The 21305-nt window shown below is 34.5% G+C and overlaps 3 protein-coding genes across 3 annotated transcripts; 1 reads left to right on the top strand and 2 right to left on the bottom strand.

Moving 5' to 3' along the window:
- Positions 1 to 1909: 1909 nt before the first annotated feature.
- LOC144437610 (craniofacial development protein 1-like) lies at positions 1910 to 9665 on the bottom strand. The gene is made up of 8 exons (XM_078126586.1): positions 9529 to 9665; positions 9057 to 9153; positions 8310 to 8565; positions 7832 to 7950; positions 7032 to 7187; positions 6382 to 6454; positions 4755 to 4840; positions 1910 to 4033 (listed from the first exon to the last, which is right to left on the bottom strand). The coding sequence occupies exons 1-8, from the start codon at positions 9584 to 9586 to the stop codon at positions 3937 to 3939; spliced, it is 942 nt and encodes a 313-aa protein (XP_077982712.1). The 5' UTR covers positions 9587 to 9665; the 3' UTR covers positions 1910 to 3936.
- Positions 9666 to 9722: 57 nt separating this feature from the next.
- On the top strand, positions 9723 to 11879 carry LOC144437880 (transmembrane protein 170A-like). Its single transcript, XM_078126912.1, has 3 exons — positions 9723 to 9895; positions 10506 to 10676; positions 10916 to 11879. Exons 1-3 carry the CDS (start codon positions 9793 to 9795, stop codon positions 11044 to 11046), a joined length of 405 nt encoding a protein of 134 aa, XP_077983038.1. The 5' UTR covers positions 9723 to 9792; the 3' UTR covers positions 11047 to 11879.
- A 507-nt stretch (positions 11880 to 12386) lies between these two features.
- Positions 12387 to 20964, bottom strand: LOC144437660 (nudC domain-containing protein 1-like). Its single transcript, XM_078126657.1, has 9 exons — positions 20840 to 20964; positions 19388 to 19542; positions 18385 to 18573; positions 17577 to 17784; positions 16979 to 17161; positions 16128 to 16332; positions 15357 to 15501; positions 14680 to 14805; positions 12387 to 13964 (listed from the first exon to the last, which is right to left on the bottom strand). Exons 1-9 carry the CDS (start codon positions 20952 to 20954, stop codon positions 13512 to 13514), a joined length of 1779 nt encoding a protein of 592 aa, XP_077982783.1. The 5' UTR covers positions 20955 to 20964; the 3' UTR covers positions 12387 to 13511.
- Between the last annotated feature and the right edge of the window lie 341 nt (positions 20965 to 21305).

Raw genomic sequence — 21305 nt, 5'->3', positions numbered from 1 at the left:
TCATTTTGAATTCACATAAAATACCAAAGGTGTTAAAATTCACATAAAATACCAAAGGTGTTCCTACCTTTATCTAATCTGTCATTCGCCTGTTGCTAAGGAAATGGTATTTGTTGCTAGGGGCAGTTGTATCAAAATAATTTGAGTCTCTGTAGAATAACACTTTCAGAAACACCCCAGCAAAATTTCAGCCTATTCACTTGGTAATTTTCGAGATATAGATTTTCATCTAAAATTGAGAGTTTTAGACTTAATTTGGATATCTCTGATGGGATCATCATGTTGTTCATCTACACATCCCAAGATGAATCTCCATTAAATTTCAGCTGAATCTGCTCAGTAGTTTTGGAATTATAGATTTTTTGACCAAGTTCAGTTCAGTTGTACTAAAAATGCATATTTATTTCACTATAAGTCACTGTTGATGCTGACATTTGATTGTTGCTAAAGCCATGATCTTGGTTGCTAGGAATAGTTATGTCTATACATTTTGAATTACTTTTTCCATTGACACACCTCTAGCAGTATCCCAACCAAATTTTATATCAGCACTGAATGACATCTTTTCAAGAACAACTCATCTACTCTTCAACAAATTTCGGACTTAGCTATTTGGTAGTTTTGGAAATAAAGATTTTTGACTAAGTATCAAATTCTTGCAACCTAATTTCCAAATTAACAATTGACTTTCATCTTGAACAATTCTTCATTGAGGCACCTTTGGGACATCACCAAATTTCTGACCAATCTGCCCAATAGTTCTTGAATATTGTAAGGTTTTTTGTTTGTATTTTACCAAAAATCATTTTTTGAAACTTAACTTTGAATCACATCTATATCATCAATTTTATTTGAAAAATCCACTAGCTAGACATCCTAGGTAACAACCTAACCAAACACAAATCAATCAATCAATCAATCAATCAATCAATCAATCAATCAATCAAAAGAATTTGTATAGCCAAAATCCAATAAGACATAATGTTCTATGGCACTGAACAGGAACAATATCAACATAAAAAGTTGGAGAAAGCTCTTGCAAACGATGTGTCTTGGTGTCCTTCTTGAATTTCTCGATTTGATGAAGATGGTTATTGGTTCTGCAGTTGTTTTTTTGTTTGCATGTGCATGCACACACACACACACACACACACACACACACACACACACACATTTGCTTCATGTCTATATGACTACTTGATGCCATTAACACTGACCTGGTGAAAACAATCAGTCCACTGAAGAACTCAATTGAGTGTACACGAAATGTTTGGACAAGGTAACATTGCCCGCTTGTGATAAAATAACCTTTACTTACACTTGACCTCACTTAAGCTGTGCATTCATTAATGATAATCAGTGACTATCCACATTCATGGTATTTGCGGCTACTGTACTAATCTGTTATCAACATATATATTCAATTTACTTGGCCATTTAAAAAGAAACTCTGAAGGTTGCAACTTTGTTTCTCCAATGCATACACTGGTACTAAAGTTTCAGTAAAACCACAAATACTTTCTCACACTCTATTGTATTATCATTTCATCACATATCAACATCATATCATAATAATACAATCATATATTGTGGAGAGAGAGAGAGAGAGAGAGAGAGAGAGAGAGAGAGAGAGAGAGAGAGAGAGAGAGAGAGAGAGAGAGAGAGAGAGAGAGAGAGAGAGAGAGAGAGAGAGAGAGAGAGAGAGAGAGAGAGAGAGAGAGAGAGAGAGAGAGAGAGAGAGAGAGAGAGAGAGAGAGAGAGAGAGAGAGAGAGAGAGAGAGTGAGAGTGATAAGGGTGGAGCGACACAATGTATCTTACAGTCTAATATCAGGTCTAATAAAATATTTTGACTAATGGCATACATTTGTTTTAAATATTCTTTATTTATTATTTGACATGCCATAGATAATGAGAGTATTGTCTTGTGCTAATATGCCTAGCCTAAATTATTCTGGAGCACTTTCTGGAGCACATTTACATAGTACAGTGAGATATTTGGCAATATATGTATGGTACTGGTAAAACTAATATTGCATGCAATACTTTACTATCTCAAAATAGAGTAGATTCACATACAGAATCAAACCACCTGACAGAACAATGTGGAAAGTGCTTAGAACCAGATCACCAGACAGAACAATGTGGAAAGTGCTTTGAACCAGATCACCAGACAGAACAATGTGGAAATACTCAGAACCAGATCACCAGACAGAACAATGTGGAAATACTCAGAACCAGATCACCAGACAGAACAATGTTGGAAATACTCAGATCAGATCAACACACAGAACAATGTGGAAAATGCTCAGAATCAGATCATCACACCAAACAATATGGGAAATGGCCAAACTCATATCACCCGACAGAACAATGTTGGAAATGGTCAACATAAAATTTATCATATCTATATGGAATAAGTGAGACATACTAAAAGAGTTTTCAACATTTGATATCATTTTTGTCAAAAACTAGTCAAGAGGCTATCCATTGGTTTGAATCTGAAGATCTCTTTAGATTTTGGGGTAGAGATGATAATAAGATACCATGTTGGCATCCAGACTGGTCAAAAAACATACTTCAAATAAATGTTAATGAAAAGTGATTATCGTTTACTCATTCATTATTCATTCAGATTTTGTAGCAAGGCTACTCATATACAAGCCATGGGAAATGTCACTTCAGGTATAAATCTCAACACACACTGAATAATAGAAGGTCATTATGGAATGCAGTAATATTCATAAAAGTAACAGATCCATAAAAATCAGTTGAATATCTTAGAACGAACACATCCTGTAGATTTGTGATAATTACTGCATTTACTGTAGTCTGTGTAAGATATGCCATATGAGGGCGCCCTCATTGGCCTATCCCTCGGAAGAGATGGCTGATGAGGGTGGAATAACACAACAAATCTTGCAGTTTCAAATGCATGCCACTTTGTTGAAATATGTGTTCTAGGGACACTATCATCGTGTCATTGCTAAGTAAATGTTTTCAAACACATTTAAAGGGTGTCAAGCCCTAGCATGTGTTTGCGATTTTATCATATAATTTTCTCTAAGGGCTGTGTTGTATCATAGACTACTTTCTGAGGGACTGGGATTCTGTCCTTTTATCAATAGTCTAACAGTAGAAATACTTTGCATCTCTCAAGTCAGACTACTCAATAAGAAATAACATGTTGTGCCATCTTACCAGATACTACTTCAAAGAGAAGCCAGAGTAGGAGTGAGAGACACAAGGTATCTTACAATCTACACACACACACACACACACACACACACTCTGAACCCTTTCATCAGTATAACACTTACATTCAGTTTTATATGTAGCATCCACTAGCTATTTCTGTGCTCACAAAACATCCTATACTGTAGTTTGGGATATCAAAGCTGCACTAGCTGTAACTGGGGTATTATTTTTTTGACGATTCAACAAACTATATTTTCACTAAAATTTGTTAAAATATACCAATAATGAGATATTGTACTTATCAATTAGAGGTCTATTTTATCTACAAGTAGTATACAGTAATATATTGAAATCATATGATTCATTGGGGCACTGATTTTTGGATGTGACCCAAAAAATCAATTTGATTGGATATATTGCACCATACTGCTACACTAAAAATGTTTACCCACAGGTGATTCAATACTTTGAAGGATGTACAATATTACAATTAAGTCATTATAGTTAACAAAATTTTTTTTCTAAAATTGTTCTAGTTGCAGCTAGTGCAGCTTCAATGTTTTTTGTGGTCATTCTATGCAGTAACAGGATGCTGCTTACATCTTTTAGCAATATATGAAAACTATCATTTTTGTTTCCAATATCTTAAAAGTAGTCTGGGTTGAAGCTCCTCTTTTTTAAAATTTTTCATGACTCTCTATCTTTCAATAGTTCATCTGTTTTGAATGGTTTTCATTTTGTCATCTCTTTCCTTTATTAACACCAAGGCGCACAGTTTTCTCCATTTCATATTGCCTGACATCTGTTCGTTCCAAGAAAGCCTGTTTTTCAAGATACCTGCAAGAGAAATGTATGGTTGATATTACTGAGAGATTTTACCACAGCGGTAGATTGACTATAAGGAAGCTATAAAACAAAGACACAATTTAAAACTATTATTTTCAAATATAAATTCATCTGTGTTGGTAAACCATACAACTGAATTGTACTTTTGCACCAAACACAAACTTTATAGTTTATAAACTTCCAGTCACCTTATTAGGCTCACATATCCATAAGGTCACATGCTGAACAGCGAGTCAATCTGTTGACAAAGACTGAAGTGTGCAGTTGAAAATTTCAGGTAAAGTTTTCAAGTTTGCATTTGGAACAAAAGTTTGATTCAATACTAAAATCTATTATTGCGATATGTAAGCTATCAATGGACATCTGTTGATGTAAAAAAAGTTTCAGTAGCACATCCAACCTCATCCAGTGTTTACACTATCTTGATTACAATCAGGGATATCCCCAAACAAAGGCATAGCTATCATACACTTGTGTAATCTACCTCATGTAATAACAATCATTTTAGTTTATGTCTCAGATTTGTAATATTTGTTTGCTGATAAAATTCACAAAATGCAATGACACAAAAGCCTATTTTTTCCAGGTTTTATTAAAACCACTCTAAAGTTACAATTAACTTCAGTCCATTTTAACTATTCCAGATCTCAAAAGTATTGCAAGGTGCATGTGCACACTTCTTATTTCTCTAAAGGTACTGTAAAGATCTTACCCTTCTTTGCCTTTGTTATGTTGAGTTAGTTCTTCTTCAATCCCTTCATCTTCTTTAAATGACTTCCAGTCTAAATGTGACTTTTGCTGAAAAATACAGACAGACAATGATAATAATAATGTTGGTTTTTATATAGCGCTTTCCCACACTATGCTCAAAGCATTTTACAATTGTTACCCCTGGCATGGATCTATAGCGGCACAACAGCCCTTTATACTTCCTCAACTCCCTGGGATGCATACAATCCATTGCAACCTCTATACGTGCATAGGATTAAAGCATTCACATTGCAACCTCTCTCCTACCCAATTACACAACTGGGTTGACTGAGGCACAATCTTGCCCAAGGCCTTTAGTCACTCAGAAACAAATGGTAGCGACAGAGCTTGAATCTGCAACATGAACCATTCGCCCATCATGACTCCAATTACAGAGTTTGTGAACTACATATACAGATGCTCTATTACCATGTGTACATGACAAAATAAACTTTGGAATTTGATTTGTCACTTGTGCTCTTGGAAATAGACAAATAAGTAACCCCCAAAAAATAATAACATTTATGTTTCAAAGCAGACTGTAGTAGCGTTAAAAATGACGAATAAAAAATGGAAAAATTAAAAATTATTCAGAATTTTTGTTCCCTACTCAACAGACATAACAACAAAACATTACTCTGTATTTTGTTTCATACTGTAACCTCACCTGTAGATGTACACGTGGAAAATCACTGATAAAACTAAATTTACAATTTGCAATTTACAGCAGAACACTTTCCCAGCACAAAGTCATAAATAAAGAGATGTAACATGATAAAGATAACTATGAATTTTAGGATTTTGAAATTGATTTGATATATCTATTTACTGTAGTTACTTCATTGACCTTAGCTTCATTGACCTTAGGAATATTGTATATGTGATGAATCTCTTGGTAAGTTCAGAGGTCATCTGATACGCAAGTTCATTTTGTTCTTTGACAAACATGATGCGTCTCGTCATGGTTACAATGCAAACTCTTACCCATCCCACCATCACGTTGAATTTGGTTTATTTGCATGACACAAGTTCATTTGGGGAAGATAGTCTTTCATTAACCATGTATATATCCATGCAAACATAAAATTTGTTTGAGTGTCCATAGTTACTGTCAAAGTTTCCCAAATTTAGGACTCTGAGGTATGTATGTGAATCAGATGATTATTACACTTTAAATCTGCATCATCCATTGATGCTGTACAACACAGATATAGATTCCTAAGATTGTAAAATGCAGTCATTGGTGGCGCTCCACATATTCTACTGACACATTCTGGATTGGCACAGCATGCGGTGCATTACCAATGACTGTGATTGTACAGTCTACAATTGTCATGGCCTATGGAAAGACCTGTGTGTCTTGATTGGATATTGTACCATTTAGTGACAATTCCTTGACATATGTGTTTCTTCCCTCTGTTTTAATTTCTAACATACCTAGATGAGGGCAAACGAAACATCGAGCTGTTGTGCTTTCAAGGAAGATGGTATTAGATTTAGTGAAGACTTGATACATGCATTTCAAATATATTGTTATTGTAGTTATAGTAAAGTGACAATGAAAACACACTTCATATATTTTAACTTACCAATGTACTCATTTTAGGCTTCTTGTTTATTTTGCCAAGAACACCACTGAGACCACCCCTTGGTCGTTTTAATCTGTAAGAAATGAAGATGACAGAAGATACTAAGTTAGAATATGCCTCAGCAGCCAATTTGCCTGAAAATTAAAGTTAATAATATTCAAATCTCTCAAAACTTTCCCATATTAAAGCTTATTAATATTATTAAATATTTAAAGAAACTCAGCAAGTCACTGTCTTGTTTTCAGGGAAATCAAGTCTGTCATTTTACCAGAGAATGAACAAATGAACAAACAAACAAACAAACAAACAAACAAACAAACAACCAACCAACCAATCAACCACCCAACCACCCACCCACCCATCCACCCACACTGCCATCTAGTGGTGAACCTAATTATTGTCAGTTTAGGTAGGCAACTGTCACACTGCTGAAACGTATGGAAAAAGTCAATCGGTTCTGTATCAACAAATATCACTAATTATATGAAGTTCCAACCTTATGAACCTGTTTACTGAAAGTCATGACAGATTTGTTCTAGTTATAACAATTAAGTAATCAAACTGTAGAAAACTGATGGTTTAATATTTTGTCACAATAATTTATTTTGGTATATGTATGAATAAATCAAGACTGAATTATTTTGACTTACCCTGGTACACCCGATCCTAGCCTTGATACAATAGTTGGTTTGGAAATTCCGCTGGATTGTCCCTTTTCTGTTTCTTTCTGACTTTCTTTCTCTGCTTCTTTCTGCTTTAAATATGCTTTGCCTTCCTTTGAATTAACATCAACCTGTTCTGTAACTCTTTGAGAAAGGAAAATACAGATATGTGCTAAGTATGTCACTGTCCTTTCAGATGCCAGCAAACACATATATACATACACAAAGACACAGATGCAGATACAAACACAGACAGACACAGACAGACAGACAGACAGACAGACATACAGACACACACACACACACACACACACACACACACACACACACACACACACACTTACATACATACACACATGAAACAATAAATCAATGATCAATCTCCTAATTTCTATTTGATACCCTTGCTGCTATATAAATCAAATACCATAGTTACTGTGGTAGATCTTTGGAGCAACCATATAAGGGTTGACAATACATCCTATTTTATAGAAACCATATCAAATTACCGATAGTCTCTGATGAGTGAAAATAGGTTTAAAAGTTGGCAATTAGTAAATTCTACATCAGCTATATGTCTACAGAATATTGTACATTGATTTCTTATGGAATTGATAATCTAAATATTTCAATTTGGTGAGCCCACACTTGATTGAAATTGGAAATTGATGAACAGAAGACCTGTTTCCCTGTCTTTACTAATTGTGACATCATTCTTGCACACTTGTGGAAATCAATGAATAACAAATAACAATTATCTGTATGACATTGTTTCTTTGATTTCTTACTTTACTTCTTCTCCAGCAAAATCAAAGACTTTAGTCACTGTGAGTTTCTTTTCGGTTTCTTTAGAGGTCTCGTCTTTCTTTTCCTTTGCATTAACACTTCTACTTCCATCACTTTTATCCTGTACAAAAATAATAACAAAATAAATACACAAAAATAAACAATGGTCAATTATTCTCTTACATGATAAATAACAACAGCAACATTATTTACTGGCGTCACACATCTACATTATGGGAATAAAAAATTAGTGTCTGACATTCTGTAACTATCATTAGCATATGGCAGAGAATGTGACGTCATTCTTTCCCCAAATACATAAAAATTCCTATTCTGCTGTCACATATACATGCTGATTTTAAGCGATGGTAAAAAAGGTAACATCTAGGGTTTGTCCCTTGAGAGTTTAGTTTTCAGTTTTTACCCGTAAACAGTTCTCATACAATAGATAGAAGTTTAGGATTTGTCTAACTAACTTACCACTTGACTAATGCTTTGCTGTGATGTTGAACTACTAACACTTGTTTTGGGTTTAGGTTTTGCTGGTGGATCAACGTCACTTAGAAAACTTGCCCACAGATCATCAGCTTTCTTCTTTTCTTCTTCTTCCTTCTTCTTTTCTTGCTCTTTCTGTATTTCCTTTGATAGCTCAAGTTTTCGTGCCTCTTCTTCTTCCCTTTCTTCCTTAGCTATCTTATCATCCTCTTCATCTAACTGTATGCCACCTTTTCTTTTCCTGTAATGAAATTATAATAACGACCACTCACTTGATGTACCCTGTTGATATATACACAACTGAAAATTATATCACAAGTACATTCATTCACTTGTCAGAAAATGCAAAAAAAAGTGCAAAAAAAAAGTCAACTTTCTGAAAGTAACATTGTAATTTTACCACATGCACAAGTTGAACATGTTTGACCAAAAAATATGAAATTTAATACCTTGAGACTTGGTCTCTGTCATGACAACAAGTGTTTACATCATTGGGTCTCTGTGGTGCTCGAAATATCAATAAAATAGTTTGAAATTCATCATAATTTTGCATGGTAATTATTATTCTCCAATGTTTCCTTCATTCAGTCAGAAAATACTTGACACTGACCTCAGAGTTTTGTCATTACTCGTCTTCGACTCATAGTGACAAGGCCCCTTAGGCCACTCTAATTTTCTTGGCTGAATCAAAACAACTATAATACTATATGCATGTACAGTACATGTACATACCTTGATTCATCTTTATTCTTTCCTTTTTTCTGAGCTTTTACTGCAACAGTACCTTCCGAGTCCTCTTGTACAATATCTTCCTCATCACTTTCTTCAGCTGCAAAGAGACATAATCTTATCATCAAATGATAACTTGAAATAACAACATTTCTAATGTGTCATGTACATAACGTCATAAGTTCAGTGTTACTGATATATTTCTTAAAATATTGATATAGTGAATGCATTATTTTTTTTAATCATCATAAACGGCCATTTAACTAGGAGTTCAATATCACTTAAGTGATAATCTCATTTCAAATTGGGTAATAATGACAACAACAGTTGAAATATTTATGTTCCTAGGTCTAAGATGTTGATTGCATCAAGCACTATGCAATCATAACAACACAAATGACATCTCGAATTACAGTGCGCCATCACATACTATTTACAACAGGGCTGTCACAAACCTTTCTTTCGCTATACCTACCCGATGGAACGTAGTCTTCATCTTCTTCGGAGCTATAGTCTTCTTCCGAATCAGACATCCTTGGTTCCCCAATGGAGCAATACGTAAAAAATCGGAGGTAAACACCTGAGCCTAATCCCGATCACAACACGTGAGTTGTGACTGTGTGGAGTGCACAGCTAGCGAACAATCAAATCAAAATGGCCGACGATGTAAATAGGAAATCCCAAAAACTATCGTCTCGATTGAAATCCTAATTTTTGCGATATCTGCATTCATTTAGAAATGTCAAAAATAATTATGGCTAACCAAGAAGACTTCACAACACGGTTTGATTCTTTTGCCAGTGTTATTGGACTGTCAAGTGACCCATTACGAGGTTTTGCAGGTCAGTACTTGAGTCTGAGAGTTTCATATTTCACAATGTCAGTGACATTCATAATCAATGTCCGAAAGTGAACGTCAATGTGATCCCACTACAGCTAAAGGACACCCAACCTGTTTATAGGAAATATTATTGTAATATCTGTTGCATAGGTACTGACAACGTGAATCAATTATTGTGGTAGGCTTAATTGTGTATTTCATTAACATGGTTATGATTTGTTGTCCATGTGTATGTTGAGTTGTTTATTCATAGTTTAACCACAGACTCTCCACCAACCTATAAAATTAACAAACAGGCCTGCTGTATATTGGGACAAGGCTGTGTGAAGTTAAGTGTTTGGAGATTCACACATCTACATTGTAGAAACACTGGTCACATAATGCTGAGACCAGCTATGAGAACATCTGATAATAACGACTACCACTCCATGTTGCACCTCTCCATGAATGCTTGCTTGCATTTGATTCACTGTATCAAAATAGAGGGCATAATAACTGTGAACCATTCCATCGTCAAAAGATTTATTTTGATGAATTTAGTATATATCACCAACAAGTAGGTTGTGATTTCACTATGACCCTTTATGCATTTTCATGTCTCTTAATTTCAGAAATGTGGTATCACATCTTTTTATGGTTCCTGTTTTCATCAGTACTCGTTCATGCAGTTGCAAGTATTATTGCATTCTTCTGTCTTCGAAAGCATAAGATTGGTAGATTCATTCCTGTGGCAATAATTATTATGGGTTTCCTTGGACCAATGACAGGAGGCAGTATTACAAGTAAGAACTTGTTTCAAATATATCTTACCTTATTCTTGATAATACTCTCCCATTGCATGTTGACGTATAATCTTGTGAGTCAAAATCACATACCATAATTTTTCATCTGCAAGTGGAACTTGGGACACAATAGGACAACAGTCCCTAATTCAATACACACTGCCATATATAGCACATCCATAATTTATCTTATGTTTGCAAGTACAATGTAATGATATTGCTTGTTTTATCTATTAAAGGTGTTGCCATTGCTGGTGTGTATAGAGCAGCTGGTTTTACTATGGAGCCACTCTATGCTATGGTGTTTGGAATTGGACAGACAACAATGGTTTTAGTTGTGTCATTCTCAAGAATACTTGCCACAATGTGATGGAACCTGTCTGGACTAGACTTATTACTATGTGCAATACAGTACAATATAATATCGTGTGCTAATATCAGATGTACTTTTTCATGCCTTGGATCATGACTTCATGGCAGAAAGTGACTCAGGAGTGTGTTGCCTTATTATGACATGGACGTACAGTTGTCAAACTAAGTGCATACAAAGTAGCGTATTGTAGGAGTGTTTATCACATCTAGGTGTCCACATTATCTAATTACATTTAGAATACTCAAAGCGTACCTGTTCAGGAAATATGCTTGTATATCTAAATGCCTTTAAACTGTGACCAACTCTTAAAGAAAATCCAATTTGTAATGTGTATCAGATTTTGAGGCACAAATCAGAACTCTCCATTCAACATTAGTATACAGAAACAGTATATACTTAGTTGAACAGTAGACCTTATCATTCATCATCTATGGGTTAGTGATGAATATGTTTAATTCCGTTGTGCTACTATCACAGCTAAGATTGGGGGCCAAGAAATGAACATTTATTCCAAGCCTGTGTATATTAAGATATAGCAGTGTCAGATTCAGTGTAAGTATTTCTGAAGACAAAATATCCATGTGGTGTGTCTGGGGATAAGCAGAAAACATTTTTGGCTTCTTTTGACTCAGTGAAATTTAGAAGTATCACACCAAGATGAGATTAGTGTTTAGTGATAATCATTTAACATTTCACACTTGGCCAGACATAAACATAATTTTACTCATGTTCATCCTGTAACTAATGTGATGAGAAATGATGGATTTATATTTTGTATGAATTAAATAGACCTACCTATGTGAAGATACTACCACTAACATGTTATCAATTTGGTGCAAAAACATTACAAATATTACTATCCTCTTGTGGTTTATCAATTAACAATTTCTAATTAAAGAATTTCAGTTATTTTAAAACGTATCAATTTATTGGAAGTGTTTAATAACTATAATAAAGAAGTAATAACAAAGTAAACTTGTTTCCACTTGATTATCTGACAGTATATGTGGCTACTAAGAGTGTACAAATGTATGTCGCTACTTACAGCATTTATACTTCTCACTAGAATGTAAAATACACTCTGCTACACCACATACATATACAGTATGGAATACTTTAATGCACAAGTATCCATGATTTATTTCCATCAACTTTTCATCATCGAATTGGAATAATTGTCATGTCTAAATTGCTGGAAGCAGGATAGTTTGTTTCATTATGGTTTCAAGTGACAAAGTACATCTGTAGTACAAAAAAGACTTGCTGCTAGCAATGTCAGCATTTTTGCAGTGCCATCTTGTTGACAATGTTATTATAAACAAAACTTTATACCACTAGTAGGATGTCAAAAAATGGGAAACTTTTCAAAAACATATTTCAGCTACATCTCCTACTCATACAGTCTACTACTTGCCCATCAATTTTAATGATATGTTTTCTGATGGATTTTTTCATTCAAACAAACAAACAAACAGTTTCATTCAAGACAGCTTGTGCTTCAAACTTTAAGTGGACAATTGCTAACTCCTCCACAAGATACAAGAAATAAACACACGTAGACATGATGATGATTTGTCTGATTTATAATTTTACACATGGATGCATTTACATTCATTTCACGTAGCATTGACATAGGTAGGTTGCATTAATGTGATGGTGCACAGGTATATATTATCACAAAGTCACATTCGCATGAATAAAATGACCATTATATGTATATATGTTTACTGAAAATAAACATCAGATGAGGTAATATAAATCATCAGCAATACTAGATAGTAAGTTAGAGAATTTTCCACCCCAATTTGAAGCATAATAGTTTGCGATTTGAAATCAAATACCTTGACAAGATTCAATGTTAACTCATGTAAATATAATACATGTATATGAGGTGTAATTACATAGAGTTACTGAAACCAAGTCATTAAAGGCTTACTTGCATCTAATTATACTTTTAATGGAATCACATGTCAAAGTTCATGATTTTCATTGGCCTGATGTCATGATTGATAGGCTGCTTACCACACAGCGATCAATATATAATATCACTCTGTATTTTATACTGTAATGTGGTTGTAACTCTTGATATAGTGGTTTGAAAATATAATGGCCTATACATGCATGAATGCTTATAGATATACTATAATGTTACTAGACATGTGTGACTTTAAAAAATGCAAGATTAACATAACTTGGTGAGCAAGGTATGGCTGATATTACAAGAAACGTATGCAACATATGTCAAGTATTCCCCATCTTCCTCACCTCAGAAAGGATCCTAGTTGTAAATAAGTAGAACATTACAAACTAATTTCAAACAAACAATATAGCAACCTTACCATTCTACATGCAACTACATATACCTTTAACTTTCTATTGAAACTTTTGGAATCAAATCTCTGCCTGTCCAAGTATTGGACCCAATTTCTACATCCCCACTACACAAGGTTTTCATTGTAAATTCATTTCTTGGGAATTCTGACAACAAATATATTCTTTGATGTAAGTATATACAATCTTTCTTTTGAAGCTTGAAATCCTAAGATGTTTTCTTTGCAGTCTAATGTAACTAGCTGTTGCTTGGCAACCTGACCAACGACCTGACCAGTTTTCCTGTTTCTGAGAGGGGTCTGTGCAGGTATACATTGTCTGTAGAGATAGATATGTCTGGAGCAGTCACATAGTGAAGCATATGACAAATCAGGAGCACAACTGGCAAACTTTCTGTCCCTTTTAGAGGCTTGAACATAACCTAAAGCATTGAATGTGCCAATATGTTTCCAGGACGATCCACCAGCATCAGGTTTTTCTGGTTGCCATACTAACCCATCCACGTCATGTCGTAAGCAGGTAGCTGGGGCTTTGTCTGGTTCTATTTGTACGTTAAATAACCACTGGTGACTACCTAGGCTGACCTGCAATAACAATAAAATACATACTTAATTTATATTTATGGTTTCATTCAATTTAATTCATTGATAAACTTCTTGAAAAAGCCTGCTGCGAAGTGATGTGATGTGATATGACATGACATGACATGACATGACATGACGTGACGTGGCATGAGGTGATGTGATATGAAGTGATGTGATGAAGGCAGTGTTGTTGAAGTGTGTTGCTTAAATGTGGTGTAGTGAGATACTGTGTTATGTGGTGTTGTATAGTATATATAATGTGGTGTGATATTGCTGATATGAAGTGATGCAGTGAGATATGGTGTAATTTGATGTAGTGTAGCATAGTTGAAAATATGTGGTTTAATGTGGATATGTATATTATGTAATGTAGTGTAGTCTCATCTAGTGTCACTGTGTGGTGAAGTTAGTGAATTATTTACCTGTGTGGTAAAAGATGCACAGCACTGTCCTTGATGTAACACACCATGTAGTGTCATGGACAGGGATGGAACTAATTTTAAAAGTAGCTGGTCAAATGTGAAAAGTAGGTGAATTGCCCACCAATGGAAATATACTGAGTTAAACAAAGACATTTTTTAAACAAATTCCTGAAAAAGTAGCCAGCAAAACACTGCAGAGTAGCCATGAGTTATGTTTGCTGGCTACCAGCCCTTATATACATCCATGTTGAGTGCTGAGATCTAGTGAAGTGTGGTAAAATACATCTACCAACCTTGTTTGTGATGTGATGTTCATTGCCATCAATTCTGATCATGGCTGAGGAGTCTTCTGGGAATGCATCACACTCTTCTAATTCTTGACTGTTGTATGCTGGTTTCCTGTCTTCATCACTGAGGCTCTGAGAAGGAAGACAGAAAATAATCATAATGCACCACAATAACGTTATACGTTAGCCATACTAACACAACACAAATAAAACGTCTGTCATGTTCACTGATGTTTTCTAACAATGTGAAACCATACATTAGAAGTAATGATTCAGGCAAACAGTCTCAAAAGTAATATTTAATAAATAATAAGTAGTATTTATTTAAAATAAAACAGACATTTCAAGCAATAGATTCTTTATCAATGATATGTGTATGGCTGTCCTGACATCTGAATAAATGATCAATACAGCATAGAATAGATCAAATATACCACATGCAATCATCAAACCTGCTGAATCACGTTTGAGTACATCGACATTTACGCTAAATATCAAAGCCTATTACAGCAACTGGACAAGGGCACTACTGACTAAACACACCTATGTACATCTATATTCTACAATCTATTAGAATAACAAGTCAAGTGCGAGTACTTGTATATCAAATGAAATCTCCTATATTAGTAAATATTACATATATTATTTTAATATGAGACTTGTGTCTAATATAATTATCTTACCAGTTGCTCTGCAGTCAGGTTAGCTAGTCTTTCATGAATTTCACTTGCTTGGTCTGCATCTGTCACATATTGCCCTCTCTGGTCACCTCTGACCACCTCAGACCAAAATGGTCCACTTTCAACTTTGGTCAGTGTAACTTCTAACCTAAAGATACCAAAGGAGATACATCACATATTACGATCAGTTACATAATAAACTGATGTGAATCTAACAGTCTTGATCTTTACATTATAGATGAGCATAGACTAAAGTAGGGGCTATGGTTTGAGAAGACATCACAACTGACTGGTTAACTTGGTATGGCTTTGACAAGGGTTTTGATTAACGAAAGTTGTAGTTTTATACTTTCATTAAATATTTCTGTTTCCCTGTCTATTACTTGATTATAGTATACTCCGTGTTTTTTGCTAAAGTCTGGGAACCCCCAGTAACATAAAGGGGAACTCGAGTAAAACTAGCACAGTTTCCCATACACTACAAAGGAAAATATCTGGTAAAGCGAGTATGGTTTCCTATACAGTGTACCAAACTATAGTGGGGAACCTTGGTAAAATGACTGATTTTTACCTACTTTTTATACCACTCTTAATAAAACACCAATAAATTTTGTTTATAAATCAGTCACTTTATGAGAAAGTCTGATAAACTGATTTAAAGAGACAACAAATGGCCAAAAACTTTGTTGTGAGAAAATTTGACATTATGACAGGAAGAAACAACAAACGCAGGTATCTTAGAGAAAGTCCGATAAAACTGCTATGACAACATACATCCTATTTTCCATTGTCCAAACACTACTGCTGACTTCTACCATGTTGAACAGTTCTCCTTGTAGTAGTGTCACTGAGTTTTTGATTCCCAGGGAAATATCCTTAGATGTCAACTTATAGTCAATATCTGCTTTGTTGATTCCTTCTGGTAGTATAAATGTCACTGTCACATCTTCCATGGTCTGGGTCCAACTGTACACAGTTTCTGGAAGGAAAAAGGGTATCTGTCATTTAGAAAGACTGGTTGGTTATCACTACTATTTGTAGAGAGGCCTTGCCAAGATGTCACAATTTTTTATGAAACCTTGTCAAAATATCACATGCTACCTAATATCAAACCATGTAGCTTAAAACTTGGCACACACAGTTGTTAGTAACATTGTTGATAGCATTTTATCTCACTGCACAGTAGCTTATGGCATGACAACCCATGTGTCAGTGTTGTAACTACATGGATGTATTCACCTTTACAAACGCTTTATCTCCGAAATGATAACATAATTGTTAACAAAGAATATGCAATCTGTCAGTGCAATCCATCCGTAGACTGCTATGTATTATTTCAGACCACAAATTTGTGGTCTGAGGTATTATATACATCACAGTAGACAATATCCCTGTCATGTGCCCCAAACGAGACACTGAATGGGTAAAGAAAAGATTTTGTTGTCAACATTGTTGGCACCGTACACTGTTCATTTTTGGCAATCCAACAACTATTGGCAGCAAGTGTATGTTGTTTTCAGTCAATGCACACAACTGATATTTGTTGAAAAGAATGTCAGCAACAATGTTTTTTGACAAAAATCTGTCATCTATGTTGGGCTTAAACAGTGTCTGTGTATATCTACCTTTCTGTGTCACCTGCTCTGTTGTATCTCTAACTACGACAGGTTTGACAGAATCTTCAACCATTTCATAATCTTCATCAGAAGCAACATACACTGCTTCACCTGATGGTTCTAAAGCAGCATATTGAGGTGCTGCCTTAGACTGGAGTTTTCTCTTCCTTTCAACCTGGAATTGGTCATCTTCTGTAATGATAATACATATTGCTAGTTTTTGGGTATAAAAAAATGATGTATGCTACACAACCTCTTTGTCTGTGATTACTATAATATGTATGCACATACAATTACAAAATCTCTTTGTTTGGTGATTGCAAATGTTGATACATAATAGTCCACTTTCATAATCCCATGTGACACTATAACAGTATTTCATTCTGAATAAATTTACATAAAATTGTAATTTAATATGTTGTACAGCTGTCGTGTTCCTAATTGCCATAATACCTCTTCTATGAACAAAAAATTACATTTTTATTGCCTTCCACAGGATGCTATGACATTGAAGATATTTAAAATTCTCGTTCAGATTGAAGTTTGTAAACCCAACTACGATATCTGGTAATAGTAAACATGTACTAATATGCCTAGTGAGCCGTACCTCTTTGCCTGGTGATAGTTATCCATTCAATTATCGAGGTAAAACTGGAGGTAGAGGATCTCTGTGGAGTATTGGAAGGTTCTGGTTTGGCTTCTTCAATGTATAGAAGTAAACAATCAATGGTATACTTGGTATCAGATTTGTGTAAGATGGAATCTAACACTATAAATGGTCTCTCACTACCACACACATCCTCAGAGTATGCAATCTACAGAGAAAAGAAAACACGACATTTGTCATCACCATAAAGCTACATGTAAATGGCCACTTTCTCAAAGTCATATAATTCTTTCATAGTGGTTTGTCATAAATACACAGTTGCCATGCCTTAGGTTTTGGTAACTGTACACATAGAACATATTGCCATTACTGTAATGAAATTCCTCAAGAGGTAGTCTAGCTGCTAGACCTTTGGGCTAACTTTAAATTTAAAAGAGGCCACAGTTCAAAGAGTGCCAAAGCGTACCAGAGCTACTGCTATCCTCAGCTTTTCTGTAGGAATCTTCCAAGCGCAGAGCCATGGTCTTGTCAAGAGGTAGCCATTGATTGGTCAGATTTCTATGATGTCACTCCTCATGAATATTTATGACTTGAAGATAGTTTACAACCAATGAACATATGTCAGAATACTTGTTCAATGAAAGTGGAAAAATTACTCAATCTTGTAACAATGGATGTATACATGATGGTTGATTTCAATAACAGCAAAAGAAATGTACCTTCCTTTAATTATAGAGTGGATGTCATTGAAATCTGTTTCAGACTTAAAAATGCCATGAGGGTTTCTTTCGTGTTTTAAACCCCTTACCTTCCATTCAGTTAACTCTGCTTGATCTCTATTACTGGTCTCCAAAATAAACAGTGTACCAGCACCATCAGCTAGTACTGACCAATTAGGATCAGGGAAATGAAATGAAACAAAGTGTCTGTTGGAAGCTGTCTTGTGGTTGGTTGCTGGAATCTGGAACACTGGCTTTGAGGGTTCAAGGTGAGTTTCCTGATGAATAGAAAAAGTTGGATGATGTGAAAACATGATATGTAGTAAAGGTGTCAATTATGATGCTGAGCAGCTCAGGTCTACCACTTGAATTATGTTTATCAATGTTGATAAATTTCAAAGCCAAAGTTTCAAAGTTCTTGCATCAGTGCTTTCTGATCAGTAGAGCCATTAGCATTACATTTACAGGATCATTCCCCTGTTCTGGACCAACTTTTTCTAAAGCTTTGCCAGACAACTGTTTTTACACTCAGATTATACATGTACACCTAATCTGAACTGGGCCTTGAAGATTAGTCTCAAATTATGGCTTTTCCCTGTCAATATGAAATCAATTTTAATCATCTTTGTCTTTCATGAGAGGGCACATGGAACATAGAGATCACACAGCTATACTTGTGGATATACAAAACCAGTACAGTATCTCAATGATGTTTCTTGACCTACAATGCTGCATGAGGTTTTGATATAGAATTATGGAAAATTGTGCATTTGCACAACTGTGAGATTGCCTTTTTAGTATTACTTTCAAAGTCAGAGTGTAAATAATTTATCTTTTATATTTTGGTTAATTCATTCTGCCTTCTTCAGGTCATATGACAAGTCTACATCATTGAATTGTATACAATAACAGTTGAAGAAAGCCGAGTGGTTCAAAATATCCTACGTAAATTATCTACACACTGAGTTCAGAACTAATACAAAAGATAATTCCAGGGCAAGGAAACTATGTTTTTAGTTGTAAGATTGCTATCATATCATAAGTATAGTCTGTGTTATCTTCTCATCACTTCAAAGCTCTTAAAGCACTCACCAGGACAACTCTATTCTGCTGTATTTTCCATTCATCATCAACATAAAATACACAGTTAGGATTCCACTTGTCCAGTACTAGATAATTATGTACACCAAATGCTTTCACATGTTGCAATGAATATTGATTATCTTGAAGTTTGACTTCATCAATACCTACAGAAATACCAAATATAAATGTATTCGAACATTGGACAAAATGTGAACCATCAATTAGCTTAAAGGAATACAAGCTGAGTTGATATGTTTTTTGGCATAATTTTTGCTACACATTTAAAAGGTCCTTGCAGTATCCTACTTACTGAAGCATATTAAACCATTACTTGCAATTGAATGAATGGAACCTGGTATTAAGATAAAACTTATAAACGGTACAATGACATTATCATACGTACATAAAATGTTGAGGAAATCTGTGCTATGCAATCAACTGTTCTAACAATGGCAGAAGACAAATGTTATGTCGTAGAAGGCATGTATCAACATTAACATTATACTAGAGTAGTTTAATCAAAGCCCCTCCACTTTTAAGAATTGCCAAATAAAAATAGTGGATAGTAGGTGACTTATCAACAGCTGTATGGATAAGTAAATCATAATTACACACATACGTTTTGCATTACTATCGCTGTAATAACATGATGTAATGCGATATACCAGTACATGTAGGCTACCATTTCAAATGTGTTCATTAAAAATTTGGTTCTGTAACTAGTAAATGACAATAGTCTGTAATTTCAGGGATTCTGCAGTTCAACACATTATAAATACAGTTGGTAGATTATATTTTCTTTCTTTGCATTATTATCAAAATTGTTAATATATATATATATATTATATATATCCATATGTATGGTTCCATACATATTATATATATATATATATATATATATATATATATATATATATATATATATATATATATATATATATATATATATATATATATATATATATATATATTCTCTGTTAGCATAACATTTAACATTTTAGTAGCATATAGAAGTAGCCTAGTCTTGTATCTTATGGGAGTTCACATCAAAATGACTCTCAGTATATACCATGTGTTAATCCTGGAAGTTTTTATTTATAAATCATAATTATAAACAATATCGCCATTGCAGTAACAACATCAAGCTCACTGACTGTGAATTTACAGCTCTAAACAGCATCAAGATTATTTTTAAAAAGAGAAGGACGATATGGATTTACCAGAAATACTGAATTGTTCAAAATACAGAGTTGTTCAGATATTGGCAATAGGCAGACATTGCATCTTTAGTTGAGCCTTCGGATGACGTGTAGACGAGTGACGTGGAACTTACTACATGTACATCACGGAGGTGTTCTGAATACAGTGGCTATTTGAAGCACAGCGAAACATGGACATATGCGGAGATTTATCTAGCAGTGAAAATAATGTTATGATTTCCAAACAATTTACCATTCTTACCTGTGTTATTTGAAACTCTGTACACTGGTAACGGGTCGAGAGATAATTTGTATCCATCAAAATGAGGATCCAACTTCTCCCGGTCAACATGAAGCATCTCCGTGCAAGTCGCCATCTTTCCTTGTTTTGAATTTATTATGACCTGCCATGCGCGATGCAATATCAAGTACTCAGTAAATTAATACTACTGTGTATATAATATATTTTAAGAGACATTGAAAACAATACCAAATTCAATAAAATGCATACAAAATATTATGTTATATATTCAAAATGACATACTAGATAAATTGATCCCCCAATTTCAAATATAAATACGCGTAAAACTTTATTTGTTTTAAAATCGTATTAGTTATACAGCACTTCACGAATTAGCACCTCACAGTTCCAAGAATCAGGTTATTACATTTGATTGATTTCACGTGCACGCAGAAAGAGAAAAAAATGAAACAGATATATCAGAGAA

The sequence above is a fragment of the Glandiceps talaboti genome, chromosome 7 (genome assembly GCF_964340395.1).
Source record: "Glandiceps talaboti chromosome 7, keGlaTala1.1, whole genome shotgun sequence".
NCBI lineage: Eukaryota > Metazoa > Hemichordata > Enteropneusta > Spengelidae > Glandiceps > Glandiceps talaboti.
The sequence above is the reverse complement of the archived record's forward strand: the minus strand, read 5'-3'. Positions and strand labels throughout refer to the sequence as shown.

What these genes read in the sequence shown, in the direction of transcription:
- LOC144437610 (XM_078126586.1), bottom strand. Translation starts at nt 9,586, where the DNA reads ATGTCTGATTCGGAAGAAGACTATAGCTCCGAAGAAGATGAAGACTAC. An exon ending in AAGAATAAAGATGAATCAAG is followed by an intron (nt 8,566 to 9,056) that starts GTATGTACATGT and finishes ATTTCATTACAG; the next exon opens with GAAAAGAAAAGGTGGCATAC. An exon ending in AGCAAAGCATTAGTCAAGTG is followed by an intron (nt 7,951 to 8,309) that starts GTAAGTTAGTTA and finishes ATTTTTGTACAG; the next exon opens with GATAAAAGTGATGGAAGTAG.
- LOC144437880 (XM_078126912.1), top strand. Translation starts at nt 9,793, where the DNA reads ATGTCAAAAATAATTATGGCTAACCAAGAAGACTTCACAACACGGTTT. An exon ending in CCCATTACGAGGTTTTGCAG is followed by an intron (nt 9,896 to 10,505) that starts GTCAGTACTTGA and finishes TCTTAATTTCAG; the next exon opens with AAATGTGGTATCACATCTTT. An exon ending in GACAGGAGGCAGTATTACAA is followed by an intron (nt 10,677 to 10,915) that starts GTAAGAACTTGT and finishes TATCTATTAAAG; the next exon opens with GTGTTGCCATTGCTGGTGTG.
- LOC144437660 (XM_078126657.1), bottom strand. Translation starts at nt 20,954, where the DNA reads ATGGCGACTTGCACGGAGATGCTTCATGTTGACCGGGAGAAGTTGGAT. An exon ending in CAGAGTTAACTGAATGGAAG is followed by an intron (nt 17,785 to 18,384) that starts GTAAGGGGTTTA and finishes TTTTCTCTGTAG; the next exon opens with ATTGCATACTCTGAGGATGT. An exon ending in AGAGCAGGTGACACAGAAAG is followed by an intron (nt 16,333 to 16,978) that starts GTAGATATACAC and finishes TTTTCCTTCCAG; the next exon opens with AAACTGTGTACAGTTGGACC.